Here is a 16,117-nt window from a genome sequence, read left to right as displayed (position 1 = left end):
TCTTTCTGCAATAGTTCTTAAAACATAAATTCAACAAATATATTTTCTTGGCACCATCTAGTACACCTCAGTTTGACACACTAACTATATATCTTAGCCCGCGTGACACACTTTCCTCATTCCTGAAGAAGGGCTCATGCCCGAAACGTCGATTCTCCTGCTCCTTGGATGCTGCCTGACCTGCTGCGCTTTTCCAGCAACACATTTTTCAGCTCTGATCTTCAGCATCTGCAGTCCTCACTTTCTTTTACACTAACTATAATCTCTCAGACAGCTCATTACACTAGGCTGACCATTCTATATAGGACCAAGGGCAGGTGGAAATAGTATGAAATTGTTTTTGGTTATTTGGAAGTGTTTCAAAGTAATGAACATACAATAATTTAAAAAGAAAGTATAATGAATGTATGATCACCTCCAATATGTTGCATGTCCTAACAGTAGGCTGATAACCAAGAATGCAGTCTTGATATTTGAGAAGACAAATGACTGATGTCCCATGACGCTGACTCTACTTTCGTGAGATTCTCATCAATTTTCACATTCTCAACATATAACCATTTAGTCAATCAATCTTACAAATGCATTTTTGCCATAGCATTCATTGCTTAGCAAGTGTTTGGTCTGTATTCAAAATGTACCTAATTTATAAGGCCACAAATCAATTTGTTTCATAACTTTTATTGGCTGCAGTCCTGCTTTTAAAAGATTACGTATCCATCCATTGTGTAATATAGTGCAAACAAAGACCCAGTGTTAGGAAGAAAGGATACATACCCATTCTCTATTCATTTCCTTAGAACAGTGGAACATGTTCATCTTTGTTAAATTTTAAGCTTTACATAACTGCCTAAACTTAACACATACTCATAGTACTCTCCCATTCAAAAATTGGAAATGGGAACATTAACTCAAAAAGGTGATTCAACTGCTCAATGTTAAGTTTTTAAACAAGGAAAACGAAGATTGCAAAATGAAGTTGAAACTATAGTCAACACTCACCGCTCCATGAAGTTGAAACTGAATCTTGTGTTTCCTGTGTGGTTCAGCAGCCAGACGACATTCCAAATCCCAGAACTGAGAATAATCACCTTTATCTCGAGGCATAAACATAACTGGCAACTTCAAGAGATCAGAAGTTATTCCATTTAAATATGTGGTATAAGGACTACACATTTCATTTCAAATATAAACTGGACTCTGCTGTTGCAGAGATGTACTCATTTTATTTTAAATAAAATTGAAGCAAAAGTGAAAATATGGAGGTTCTGCACATTATTTTTGGCTAAAGTTACATGCTTGTGTAACTATTCTTGATACTTGAGAGAGGTGCTGACACCCAGGTTTTCATGGGTGGCAAACAAAGGAACCACCCAGTAAGCTTAGGATTAGTTTTGCATAAGTTTTTGGTACAGAATTGAGAGCAACTGGGCTCTCAGATCTCCAAAAAAGACTGCAAGCCAGATGGTGTGTTCTCATTCATTGAGAAGGAAGTAACACTCAAAAGACCCTACAAAAGAAAACTTACAATTTAACCCAAGACCAAGGTCTAACTAACTGCCAACTGAAATTTCACCTAATTTTCTCTTTGATTTTGGCTCTTGATCTACCTTAGTTCCTTTCTACCAATATTTTCTATCCACGATATTCGTGGAAAACTTATTTATCTTATTCTTCCCATTACGGAATATTTAGTCCCCTAAGACAGTTTAATTTGGCACATTATAGGAAAGTTATCCTTGTGGCAAAATAGATCATTAATAAATAAGTTTTGTTTTCTTGATCATTGGTAAACCTGGCAGTAGCTTCTTTTACGTTAGATACATCGTAGTCACACATCAAAACCATCCAAGTGATTAAGTCAGTCATATTTCTTGTTTGTGACAACTCATGGAATATTGGGGCTCCATTTCAAAAGCACTTCTCCCATCAGAAAAAAATGACAACCTGAATACCACTGAGTCCTTCTTCATGTCTGACCTTCAGATGCTGTAATATCCATTCAATAACAATTTATTATTGTGGAAACCAATCCAATTGCATTCCACAATCAAAAAAAGTTGTTCATCCTTTAACATTCACATTTGTCTAGCAACAATACATAGAGAAAAGTGTAGATAAAATCTCTTATGAGCTATATAGAAACTGATCAAGGAAAACACCTTCTTTCCTTAAAGGGTAATTTGGAACATTTCAATTATTCATAAAAAGCCTACTCAGACATTGGAACGATTAGTGCAATGCAATAGACATAGCATATTGTGAGAAGGTGGATAGACTACAAGCAAGGATGGTGAAACACTATCATGGCTTTTATTGTTCATCAGAATAACCAGGCCAAAACATTTTGTACAATTGCTGCTCACAGAAGCAACATATTTGAATTTTTTTAATATCAAATATATATTCAAGAAATAAATAATCATTGCAATTTTGCGTCCATTGTTGCAATGAGAAGGTAGGGAATTGGTGCTGGACCGTCATCATTCTTTGCTGTGTTAGTGCTCAGGTACATTCGCCATAGTCTTGCCAGACCGCAAGGCTGCTCTCAGAGAGACCTGACTGGTGGTGGTTTCACCAGAAGGTCACCAAACCTGAGCCAGGGGAGAGGTTGAGAAGGAGAATCCTTCATGGTAACATCAATCACCATGGGAATTAGAGTCAGAGTCCTACAGCACAGAGACAGGCCCTTTAGCCCAAAATGGTCCATGCCGACCAAAATGTCCACCAACACCAACCCCAACCCCATTTCCCTACACTTGTTCAATATCCTTCAAAACCTTCCCTATCCACATATTTGTTTTTTCTTTTAAATGTTGTGAATGTACCCGTATCAACCACTTCTGCTGGCAGCTCATTCCAAAGGTGTCACAACCTCTAAAAAGTTGCCCCTCTGGTTCCCTTCCAATCTTCCCCCCCTTACCTTAAAACGGATACCCTCTAGTCCTTGATTCCCCACCCTGGGAAAAAGACTGAGTGCATTCACCCTGCCCCTCAATTTATACATTTCTATAAGATGACCCCTCAGTCTCCTACACTCTAAAACTCCTAGCTTATCCAACCTCTCCATATACCTCAGTCTGTTGAGTCCTGGCAACAATCTTGGAAATTTCTTCTGCACTCCTTCCAGTTCAATAACATCCTTCCTGTAGCAAGGTGACTAAAACTGAACACAATACTCTAAGTGCTGCCTCACCAACATTCTAGACAACGGCAACATAACTTCTCAATTTATATACTCAATGCCCTGACTGATGAAAGCCAGTGTGCCAAACGCCTTCTTCATTGCCCTGTCTACCTGTGAATCCACTTTCAGAGAACAGAGCACCTAAACTCCAAGGTCCCTCTGTTCCACTACACTCCTTAAGGACTTATCATTCACCATGAAACTTCTGCTTTGATTTGACTTTCCAAAATGGAAGACCTTAAACTTACCTATATTAAACTCCATCTGCCATTTCCCAACCCACTTCCTCAACTGATCAAGGTCCTGCAGCAATTTCTGATAACCTTCCTCACTGTCCACAATACCTCCTATTTTAATGTCATCTATAAACTTGCTAATCATGCCTTGTACATTCTCATCTAAATCACTGATAATCACCAGCACTGACCATTGAGGCACTCCACTAGTCTCAGGCCTCCAATCCAATAATCATCCTTCCACTATTACCTTCTGCTTCCTACCATTTAGCCAATTGTGTATCCAATTTGCTCGATCCCCCTGGATTCCATGCAATCTCACCTTCCAGAGCAGCCTACTGTGTGGAACCTTACCAAAGGCCTTCTGAAATCCATATAGACTACATCCACCACCCTGCCCACTTCAAAAGAACTCTAACAAATTTGTAAGGAATGATCTCCCACACGCAAAGCCATGCTGACTAATCCTAATCAAATCTGGTCTTTTCAAATGCAGGTATATCTTATCTCAATCTTAAGTAGCTTACCTACCACAGACTTACTCATCTATAGTTCCCAGATTTCTGTTTGGAGCCATTGTTAAATAAAAGCACAACATTCACTCCCCTTCAATCCTCCAGGACCTCACCCATCATTAATCATGATGCAATTGAACCCACACTGTTCTAAGAATATAGAACAGTATAGCACAGAACAGGTCCTTCAGTCAACATGTCTGCGTGATCATGATGCCATTCTAAATTAATCCCAGTTCTCTGAAAATGATCTGTATGCCTTTATTCCCTGCTTGTCGAAATGCCTCTCAAACATTACTATCGCACCTGTTTCTACTATCTCCCCTAGCAGCACATTCTAGGTACTTTGTTTTAAAAAAGCTTTCCTCACACATCTCCTTTACAACATGCAACCTGATTGAAACAGAACATCCCTGAGGGGTCTTGACAGGGGAGATGCGGCGAGGATGTCTTTTCTTTTGGGGAGAACCTCAAACTGGGGAGGGTTACGGTTTTTAAAAAGAAAAATCAATAGCTATCCATGTGAAACAGAAATGAAGTGAATTTTTTTGAGGTTCATGAATCTTTGAAACTTTTGCTTAAGATATTAGAAGCACAGTTTTTGAATATTTTTGAGGCAGAGATAGTTAACCTTTTCATCCCCTTGTTTACAAAAAAAAAATCAGGATTATCAGGAATGTTAAATTGAGGTTAAATTAGATCAATCATGACTTTATTAAATAGCAAAGCAGGTTTGAGGATATGAAGGGCCTACTCCCTGCTCCTGATTTGGACATTTATAGTAGCTTAGACATCTCCCTTTTCTAAAGAACTGTCTGCAGACTGCCAACTGAAATCTATGGGCTGCCACTCATGCTCCAATAACAGACTTCCTTGTGGTGACAAAATAAGAGAGGGAGAAAGGAGGAAAAAGAGAAGGAATATTAAGTTTGCCTACTGTAATACAGCACACTACCAAATACAGGCATCATTAAAAAGATTGTATAATTTCTTGGTTCTTGTATTGGATTGTACCTTCTCTTTACTGAGTCCTTGCAGTGTTCCAGATAATCTAGAGCACCTAAAAACGGTGTAGGTTGCTCTGTAAATGTCTCCACTCTCATCCACCCACTGTTGGATATATAAAAAAAATTAAGTTTTACAAAGTTATCATCAGGCACTCATTTGGCAAAAAAACTATACATTCAACATTGTGCAACAAAACAGAATTACAGCATGGTGCATGGCAACACTACTGGTAGCAATCATTCACTAAAGTGTATTTTCATGTTTCCTTAAGCTTAACAATAGCTTTTAAAAAAGGTAGACAGATTTGTTCTTTTTGTTAAAAAAAAATGCAGCAATACCCATGAGTACAGGTAAAGTTGTACGTGAGTGCCATTCAACAGTAGCGTACCTTGAGCCATAAATTTAACATCGCAGGAATTGGGTGGGAAGTAAGGGGGTGGAGTCTGAGCTGATGTTTAATTTAACAAGAAGGTGCAAGCAGAACCACCCTCCTGACTCCCCAACTCAACCTCAAGATCACTCCCCTGTATTAAATCAGGGGAAGGTGAGGGCAAGGACAGCTTCTCACCAAGAATTGAAGTCCTCAAATGATATCTCCCCTTATGGTAAGCCTAGCTGAAGACTGGCTGTGTATTACAGGGAAAGCACAGTGCCCCATGGACAGCTCTACCTGCAACATAGGCAGAAACAAACCAACATCCTCTTCCAAACCAAGGCTTGCTTGACAGGCTGCACATATTGCCCCTCTGGACCTCCTGACATGTCATAAGTAGTCACTTTCCAGGCACTGGATTGATCAACAGATCTTGATTTTTCAAAGCATGGGGACTACAACAATAGTAACTAAGTACCTGCCTGTCTGTGATTTAATCTGATTGGAGCTCCTGAAAGTGGCCAGGTAAGGGGTGTATTAATTTTTTTTTCCCCAGACAGTGAACCTTCTGTGGCTGTTAAGTTCAATTACATGCAATGGCTTGGTGGGTCAGTACAATATATAATGCAACACTAAGTCAGAAAAACAAGGTCCCAAGTTTCTCATTGGTCTAGAGTCAATTGATCTCAGTTGATGTTTGTAAGCAGCAGCATAAGCAAGCAGTCTAAGCTTGTATTTCAAGTTCTACATTAGAATATCAGTGTAATATAAAGTGAAAAGCTGCTGCCCAAATTAGGTGGTTGCAATGGCAATGAACCCGACTGCAGATTTGGGAGTCTGCAGAGGACCAGTTACATTCAAAAATCCAGCAACTGCCACACTTCCCCATAGATTGTGTGCTGTCAAGTTGTCCTGCACTGCAATCAAGTAGGAATCACTGATGAAAGACTGCCATTTACGTCTTTTGGCCTTGGTGGAAAAACTCGAAGAAATTTACAACTGATAGCATTGATCAACAGTAAATTAGGATGTAGGTGCCTCATTGTACCTGAAAAGGTAGTTTTATACTCATGGACAACTGAGCATGTGATTCAAGATTTACACTGACTGGCATTCAAGGTGAATAAACATTGTTCTTTAAAATCCCTCAAGTTTTAGCAACAATAAGGAAGACAATTATAACTAAACTATTTATGATCAGTGGGACAAATATCTTCATGAACACAATTTAAGAAAATAAGCAAAGTCTTCTTACAGTTTATATATCGGAGAGGCTGTGATTATGCCACTCACCTTTACATATGGAGGTGCAAACGAGGATAAAAACCACTGCACAGTATCTTCCCCACCATTTTCAATTTCCAACAATGATTCTGTGTTTATATTAACAAAAGAATGATATTATTTCAAAACAAAGTTTAGCATTTGTTATGATCCTAACAGAATAATATGGAACAGATTCTGGAGTGAGATCTAGCTTTAAGTGAGTGTCATTTTTCTTATTGTTTATGGGGGTGATCAGTCACTTGAACATATTCATAAGAGGCTACCAATATACTTGTGATAAAAGGACATAAGGTTATTACACAAAAGAAAAAAAGACGAAGAACTATTTGATGTGGCATCATCATGTATCAGAAAGATTAAAAATGTTTTGCCCCAACAACAGACAGAAACCTCAGTGAAGGGTCTGCTCTGACTTTGTGCTAAAGCTGCTTGTTCAGTGAGCACTGCAAGTTTCTGCATTCAACAAATGCTATTTCATATAGTTAATGTCTCTTCCTGAGACCATTAAACAAGTTCACTGAGCTCAATTAGTACTCAACATGGGTCCTATAACTGCGTGGCTCCAATATCTTGGTTAGAATGTCTTTCTCTGACAACTCCAGAGTCAGAACTGCAAGGCTTTCTTCAAAACAATATTTTCTCTAACCCTGCATGAACAGTTTAAAAGAGTACATCTGCTGTTAAAGACCTCTCCTCTACATCAACCTGCTTCTATCTAAACTAACTTGCTTCTAGGCACCTTCTCCCTCTTAAGTTAGCAACGACTGGGGCAAATCAACTACTTCAGGGACTTGCTGTTCTTCTAAAAATGATTTAGAGTAAGCAGTCAACAGCACAGAAAAAAGGCCCTTCAGTCCAGCGAGTCTGTCAGAAACAACCACCAAGATATTCTAATCTCATTTTCCAGCACTTGGCCCATAGCCTTGAAATGCTTTGGTATCACAAGTGCACATCCAAATACTTATTAAATGTTCTGAGTACTGCTGCCTCTTTCATCCTTCCAGCCAGTGAGTTCTAGATTCCCACCACCCTCTAGGTCAAGCCTCTCCTTTACCTTAAATCTTTGGACCCTGGTCATTGATCTCGCCAAAGGAAGTAAAGTCTCTTCCTGTCTACTGACTATGCCCCTCAATTCATACATCTCAATCATGTCCCCCCTCAATCTCATCTTTCTTCATAAATAGAACTCTCCAGTTCATGCAACATTCTAGCAAATTTCCTCTGCAATCACATCCCTCCTACAACTTAGATTCCTTTCCACAGATTACCTCGTTAAGATTACCAGATTACCACTTTCCTTTGGTAGAAAGGCTCGAATACTCTGATGATCCTGAGAGCAGTCAGGGTTCTTGAGTCCTGGCAGGACTACCCGTAACAGTAAGGTCAGAGTAGAAGAACCAGACAAAACACAATTCAAAATAAGCCCACAAAACAATCTAGGCAAAATATACTCATGTGATGACAATAGGTGCAGTGACAGATGACGACTGCAGTGGTACAGAGATCCCCAGTCATTGGTGTTTCTTGCCACTGAATCTAGGTCTACTTTCTGCCAAGGACTGTCTGCTAATGTGCAACAGCACTCATGTTAAGATGTCTCACACAGTGAGTTTTGAGAAGATTTGTAGATCAGATTGAGGCTTTGGATGTAGGTTTGCTCACTGAGCTGGAAGGTTCATTTCCAGATGTTTCGTTACCCTGCTAGGTTACATATTCAGTGAGCTCAGGAGAAGCAATGCTGAAAATTTCTGCTTTCTATTTATATGTTTGGGTTTCTTTGGTTTGGTGATGTAATTTCCTGTGAAATCATTTCCTGTTCCTTTTCTCAGGGGGAGGTAGATGGGGTCTTATTCGATGTGTTTGTTGATAGAGTTCCTGTTGGAATGCCATGCTTCTAGAAATTCTCGTGCATGTCTTTGTTTGGCTTGTCCTGGGATGAATGTGTTGTCCCAGTCGAAGTGATGTCCTTCCTCATCTGTATGTGAGGATACCAGTGAGAGGGTCATGTCTTTTTCTGACTAGTTGGTGTTCATGTATCCTGGTGGCTAGTTTTCTGCCTGTTTGTCCAATGTAGTGTTTGTTACAGTCCTTGCATGGTATTTTTTAACTAACTAACAGACAGACGCACTTCACCACAGGAAATATCACCACAAGAAATAACATCACCAACCCAAAGAAACTCAAACATATAAATAGAAAGCAGAAATTTTCAGCATTGTTTCGCCTGAGCCCCACTGAAGATGTTACCTAGTAGGATAACGAAACGTCTGGAAATGAACCTTCCAGCTCAGCAAACAAACCTACATCCATGTCCCACACAATTCCTGCAGCAATCAGCAATAGGACAGGATTGAGAGATCAGACAGAGTGCCTAGCTTCAGACTGATACATTGCAGCAGAGTTTGACTCAACCGTTTCACTCTTGGAATAGGAAAAGAAGTCTGTTTCAGCAGCTTTCTTCACAACTGAGCAGCCCTCTTCATGATCCACTCTGCTTACACTACATGGGGAAGGGGCTGGTTCAAACCCCATTGCGGACTCGAACATTAAATTGAGGCTGCCACTATAGTTCAGTGCTGGAGAGGTGAGACGCTCTCTTTAAGGAATTGTTATTCAGAGGTGATGCTTATTGGGAGCCCTAACCTCTCTCACTGGGACAAAGTATCCAGTGCCATGATTCAAACATTAACAGGGGAGCACACTGACTGACCTGGCTGACATTTCTTTCAACCAATGCCAAAAACAGGTGACCTGGAGACATCTCCCATTGCACAGTGGGAGCTTATTCCACATAAATGGCAGTTGCACTTCCCACATTACAATAGTAACTAGAGTTCAGAGAATATTTAATTTATTCTAAGTGCATCCATGTGCTGAGGTTGTGAACAACAGCATACTAGCATTTTCCTGGTTTTCCTCCAATAGGATGCTGTCTGATTCAGCAGGAAAGGTGAATAATATATAAAGAAATGCCCTAATCCATTTGAGATGAAACAAACAAGCATCCCGCTCTCAGTTTTCTTCTAACAAGGTGATGCACTGCACATTAAACTGTAATTCATCACTGTCACAACTGGCAAATTACACACAGAAGCAGACTAATACAGGGGAAATAGTCAATAAGAGCAGCTATGCTGTTGTTAGAAGTTTATAAGCCATCAAAGCTCAGGAGGAGATGTTTTGACTGTTTAGAAGTCAGAGAGATTCAGATAAAGAGGAGGATGGTTGCACAAGTGTTAGAGAGAAGACTATTCTACAGGTTATTTAAGATATAAACTCATTAGAATGAAGTCAAAGTGAGCTAGAATCATAGAATCCCTACTGCACAGAGGCCATTCAGCCCATCAGGTCTACACTGACACTAAGGACATCTCAACCTCTGCACCACATGATTAATAACCAATACTATGATTCTATACAAAAGATCTTCTGGTGTTAGTTGGTAGTTTATTTGGAACGGCACATAAAATCAACAGCAGCAGCACACCTATTGTTGGTTTTTTACCTGAGGTAGACCCAGCTGCTGTTAAGGGAAAGTGCACAGTTCTGTTCTTTATCTTCAGTTTGGTAGGAGGAGATTTTAATAGAGGCTTTGCTAAATTAAGGTTAGGTGTCCAAAGTTCCGTATCTAGCACAGCAGATGGACTTAATACAGGTGTGGAAGTATCCATTATAACATCTTCACGGATTTGTACTTTAATTAACTAAAGAAACAGAAAATGTATTATCACAATGCAATGGCTAAGGTACAGCAGATAATGCTATAATAAATAAAAAAAAATCTTGGTTTCTATTAACTCATTTGAAGAATGATTAATGCAATTTAGTATTGATTATGAATGTGGCAACCCCTCCTACAATGATTTCTGCATTTCAAAACTGAGCAAAATTTGTTGTCTCTCTCTCAAAAAACAGACAAATAAAGTAACATATAGCCTCATTCCATGAGGACATTCATTGCCTATTAAACAAACAAAAAAGTACTGGATATCATCACAGGCAGACTCATACCACTCATAATCGTATGCTGATGTTGGCTTTTTGGGGTTATCAAATCCTTTATGATTGGAGTCTTACTGAAAAAAATAAGTCAGATTTTTATTGAAGCTATTCATCTTGCACACATCAGCACATTTCACTAAGGGTGGCAAACTGAAGGGGGATAAAAGATCCAATGCTAGAGTGTTGACTGATTGTCTAGTGCACTGATTGGTAGAGGTGTGCAGTTGTGAATGCATCTATTAATGCCAAAGGATAGTTAACAACTAGGCTTTGTCTGAATTTTAAACCAAGAATTTTATTACTCAGTGCAATGCCCTGACCAAACAGCTGTCACCCATTTGTTGACCTGAAACAGATGCAGAGCGAATAAATGTTCTGACTGACTATCTGAAAAGAACAGAACCCTGTGTATTAATACATACAGTTTTCAGAAGGCGTAAGCATACCACACCACAAGCCCAAGTGACAATCCCAAAATGATAGTCAATGTAATTTTTTGCATCCAACAAATTCTATCCATATGTAATTCTGCATTTGAAGACACTATTACAAGTTTTCCCAAGAGTGGGCTGGTAGTGTATAGTCAATATCTTGCTTGTTGTGAATAGCTCATGTTTGATATAACCTACTATCTTTGAAATATATGTCCAACATACTTGGCATTACACTGACATTGAAATTTATATACCATACTGTTCATTTGTTTGATAGAACATCTTTTTGGCTTGATGGCAGCATGCTCTAAGTAACTGCATAGTAGTACTGTGAAAGTGTGCAACAAGTGAAGTACTGACAGTACCCAACCAGCCTGCGCTTTCAAAGCTTTAATTAACATTAGATGTGATTGTACAACTGAACATTAGCTGGACAATCTTTAATGCACAAAGTATTACACTGACAACCAAGGATGAGAATTCTGAACTGTTGCAGAGTCGGAGTCATAAAGCCCAGAAACAGACCCTTCGGCCCAATCAGTCTATGCTTACCCATAATCGCAAACTAGACCCACCTGCTTGCATTTGGCCCATATCCCTCCAAACATCTCAATCATGTACTTATCCAAATGTCTTTTAAGTGTTTAACTGTAACCACAGCCACTAATTCCACAGGAAGTTCATCCCACACACAAACTACTTTCTGTGTAAAAGAAATTACCCCCTCATGTCTTTAAATCTTTCTCTTCTCACCTTAAAAGTATGTCCCCTAGTTGTGATACCCCCAACTCTAGGAAAAAGAATTTACCATTCACCTAATTTATGCTGTTCATGATTTTATAAACCTCCAAGTCACCTCACAACCTCCTACGTTGAAGTGAAAAAAAGTCAGAGCCTATCCATTCAACTCAAAACCTGCATTCCTGGTAATATACTGGACCCTCTCCAATTTATTAATATCCTACCTATAACTGGGTGAATAGAACTGGGCAGAGTATTCCAGAAGAGGCCTCACCAATTCCTGTATGCCCGAAACATCGATTCTCCTGCTCCTCGCATACTGCCTGACCGACTGTGCTTTTCCAGCACTCCACTCAACTCTGATCTTCAGCATCTGCAGTCCTCACTGTCTCCTCACCAATGTCCTGTACAACCTCAACATAATGTCCCAATTCCTATATTCAAAGATCTGAACAATAAAGGCAAGCATACTAAATGCCTCGGTAATCATTGTAGACTTCAAAGAGTTATGTTCCTAAACAGCTAGGGTGTCTCTGTTCTACAACACTGCTCAAGGCCTTACCTTTTAATTGTATAAGTGTTGTCTTTGTTTTACCAAAATGTAATACCTTGCAATTAATCAAATTAAAATCCATTTGCCACTCTTCAACCCAATGACCCAATTGATCAAGATCTCTTGGTAATTCTGGATATCCTTCACTGTCCACAATATCACTAATCTTGGTGTCACCTGCAAACTTTATAACAATGCTTGCTATATTCTCATCCAAATTATTTATATAAAATGACAAACATGACATGGATTCAGCATTGAAATAAATGTGGTTTAATTCTTCAGAATTACTTCGTTCTCTGGCTGGCTTTTGTCCGTTTTTTCTAATTAACTTGCACTAGAAGTTGATATAAAAATAGAGTTGATAACACAAGGGGAACCTAATACACGATGTTGTAAGGGTAGCATGTGTTAATAGTGTTGGGTGAAGTTGTGACAGAATCCCAAGTTAAGAAAATTGCCAATAAATGTTGCTTCGGTTGCAGATCGGTTAAGGTAGGGCAAGAAAAAAAAGCAATCTGAAGGAACAAATGAGGCCAGAAACTTAGAATTATAGCAGCAATCTCTTTTTTAAATTTAACCATAAACCTAATTCTACCTCAAATCAATGGTTTAGACTGGAAGAGATGGCAGAATGCACACTGAAGGTATAGCGTTCAGAATTAAGACTGCAAGCACACCAATATTTAACTGCTTTATTTTTGAAACAAAATGCTCCTAGTTGCAAGAAAATTTTAGTTACCCGAACTCACCAATAAGTTATTTTACTGAAGAATTCTTGTACAGGCACACAATTCTTTATCCGAAATTCCAAATTCTGGAAGGCTCCAAAATCTTTTTCGTGGAGTGTGGGGCGTCATTTTGGCATGCAAACAGTAGATCCAACTCCATACCCATTCAAACCATGTAATGTGGCTACATGGTCCAGCACTGGCAGGCATCAATTGTGTCTCAGCGCTTGTATTATTTCACACGCATGTCTGCTGTTAGGTAATTTTTATTTCACAGTGAAAACGTCATTTGTTCCGAAATCTGAAAAATTCAGAAATCCGAAAAACCACCGGCCCCAAGGATTTTGAATAAAGGATTGTGTACCTGTTTTTCCAATTTTATTCGCTGCGACACAAAGTGGAGGTAAAAAGAAAGTTTAAAATCTATTGCATGCAATTAATTAATGGATTTGAGTCGTACTCGAGACTGTTTCTCTACTGGTCAACCTATTTGGGAAGGAACCTTAATCTGAGCAAAAATGATTCTTCAGGATAAAGTATTTCCTGTCAAATTAATCCAAAATTTTAAAAAGCCAAATAATTGCAAACTAAATTATATATTACTTACCTGCTGTATGTTGTCACATTGCACATAGATCTTACCACTCCATGGTACAGCAGAAGGCTTAGCAATGAGAGAAGGATTTGGACTCACAAGAATTAATAAATGGCTCCTGATTAAAATAAAGACAAACATCATTTTTCATTATAGCTAGCAAAATCAGTTTATAAATTCTGTATTTACAGTGATAGTGGTGCTATTTAAGTACGAGAAGCAATATCAATCAACCACGTACCACTGATATGCCTCTGTTCAGTCTTCAAATTTTAAGCATCATTGAGTACTCTTATCTAAGTAAATAATTTGTCAACAGACAGTCTGAATGCATCTGTGTTTTAGGAGTTGGACACTATGCAGGAGTCTTTAGTAGTCTTGTATTTCTCCAACATTCTTCCAAAAGCATTATAGATAATTCTGAACTACACTGTAAAAGTTAAATATTTATTCCAAGTTGAAGTGAACATAGTTAATTAACAATATTCAAGAAACTTTCCTTGTAAGCAAGAACAAAAAAAATCAGTAGCTGCTGAAATCTCTCAATGCAGACAAATGGCACTGGACGAGATACAATAGATTGATTAAATATGAGGATAATACAAATAAATGCATCCAAACTACCCTTAAAAAAAGGCAACACCTATTGAAAACATTGTTCAGAACAAAACTACACAAAGCAGGAAATGAAGATGAACTGACCAGCTTTGTGCTAAGGAGGATGGATAGATGCTGCTCACAGTAAAACCAACTGAGTTTAGTTCAGGGACAACATAATGCAACAACTGGTTAGAATTTAGAAAGCACTTATCAGATCTAGAATCAGATATGGGCCAGACCAAATCCCCCTCAAAATATATTAAGATGATAGCCGAAACCCCAAGAACGTTTCTTATTTTTAAAAGACAAGTGTAAGGTGTTGTGTTCCAGATACAATTTAATTAGCCTGATTACCAGGCTTGAAACAAAATACATTTTATTCTTTCACTATAGTTAAAACACAAACAAAAGAACTAAGAATTTGAATAACACTGCTGGAAAACTGAAATAATCTATTATTCTGTTAACTACTAAACAGCAACTGTTCTAATACAGTAACATCCCATAAACACACCCTTGGAAAAAGGCAAATTCAGCAAAACAGACTGTCTCACACACAACATTTCTCCAGTCCAGGAGGAAAGAACATCAGGAGAAAATTCTAGAGAGAACAAGTGTTTTGCTGTAGTGTGGAGAGATGTCTCACATCTTCCAAATCTCAACAGCTACTGAAAATTAAACTAAAATCCCACCACTGTGGGAGCTTGACCCCACCCTTTCATGCTGCTTTTATCATCGACTTTTTAAAAATAAAACAAAGCTAGCTACATTGATGGGATCAGAGCAAAGTTAAAAATCACAACGCCTGGTGTCGTGACTTTTTTTAATTTTGCCCACCCCAGTCCAACAATGGCAATTTCACATCAGGATTCAGAGCAGACCGTGCAACTTCAAGTTTACAACACTTGCTTTCAAAAGTCATGATAGGACAAATGTTTCTTAAAAAGGCACATCTTGTAACAGATCAGAGTCCCAAACTTGGTTCTGGTTGCAGAAGGAATCTCAAAATATTGTTACGATCCAGTATTTACTTGGGAGAATATAGTTACAAGGTTTCACAACTTTTAAAAAACAGAATAAATTTTAATGTTAAAAAGCAGCAAATAATCTTCAATCTCCATTCTCCACACCAATGGATAGAATTAAATGAGATGAATGACTTAAAAGAATTACCAGCGAAGCACACCTGCAACTACAGTTTAAATAGTAGGTAGAGTTGAGATCGTTCCTACAAATTTCTCAGCAACTCACCCTAACAAGTGGATTAAAAGTGACCACTGAGCACAAAGATTTAAAAAACTAATTCCTTGCTCAAAGATCTTACCTCCACTTCCCTCAAAAGGCAGCTCTAAAAAACTAATCGCCTCTTGTCCTGAAAAGATGCCTAATGAATTCATAACCTTTCAAAAGGACTGTACCCTGCTCCTACAGCAGATCAAATACATCACCTCTTAGAATACTCTGATTTTATGCTACAATCTCCGTTCAACTGGCTGCTTCTCTCCAAAAGTTTTAGCTTCCAGAACTAAGGAAAAAAATTCATTATGAATCAATGTGAAAAATAGATCCAACAGCACTTTTAAAAGGGGAAATGGAAAACAAAATGCAGAAGTTTACATCTGTGAAGAGGAACAGAAATAACTGGATGGCTTTTTTAAGACAGCTAATATAAATGCAATGGGCCAGATGACCCCTTTCTTTCCTGTATTATGACACCATCTAAACAGCATCAAAAGTAATGTTTTAAATACGTTGCCCCCTTACCCATATAATGGCAAGAGTTCTTTTTATAAGCAATTGAAATGACCATAGAAAAGGGCATATTGTTCAGTATCTTAAATGCAAGGACTCCCAG

The 16,117-nt window shown here is 38.5% G+C and overlaps 1 protein-coding gene across 5 annotated transcripts in view; it reads right to left on the bottom strand.

Annotated features, from left to right (window-relative positions):
- Positions 1-16,117, bottom strand: part of cep192 (centrosomal protein 192) — a 190,073-nt gene that overhangs the window by 21,231 nt on the left and 152,725 nt on the right. For all 5 annotated transcript variants that reach the window (XM_072569797.1, XM_072569801.1, XM_072569799.1 and 2 more), the window contains 5 exons: positions 13,675-13,780; positions 10,112-10,310; positions 6,613-6,692; positions 4,953-5,048; positions 1,003-1,122 (listed from right to left, as the gene is read on the bottom strand). In XM_072569797.1, coding sequence (XP_072425898.1) covers positions 1,003-1,122; positions 4,953-5,048; positions 6,613-6,692; positions 10,112-10,310; positions 13,675-13,780 — 601 coding nt within the window. The remainder of the gene's footprint in view (positions 1-1,002; positions 1,123-4,952; positions 5,049-6,612; positions 6,693-10,111; positions 10,311-13,674; positions 13,781-16,117) is intronic.

This window comes from Chiloscyllium punctatum, chromosome 5 (genome assembly GCF_047496795.1).
Source record: "Chiloscyllium punctatum isolate Juve2018m chromosome 5, sChiPun1.3, whole genome shotgun sequence".
Lineage (NCBI taxonomy): Eukaryota > Metazoa > Chordata > Chondrichthyes > Orectolobiformes > Hemiscylliidae > Chiloscyllium > Chiloscyllium punctatum.
This window is presented reverse-complemented; position numbering and strand designations above follow the sequence as displayed.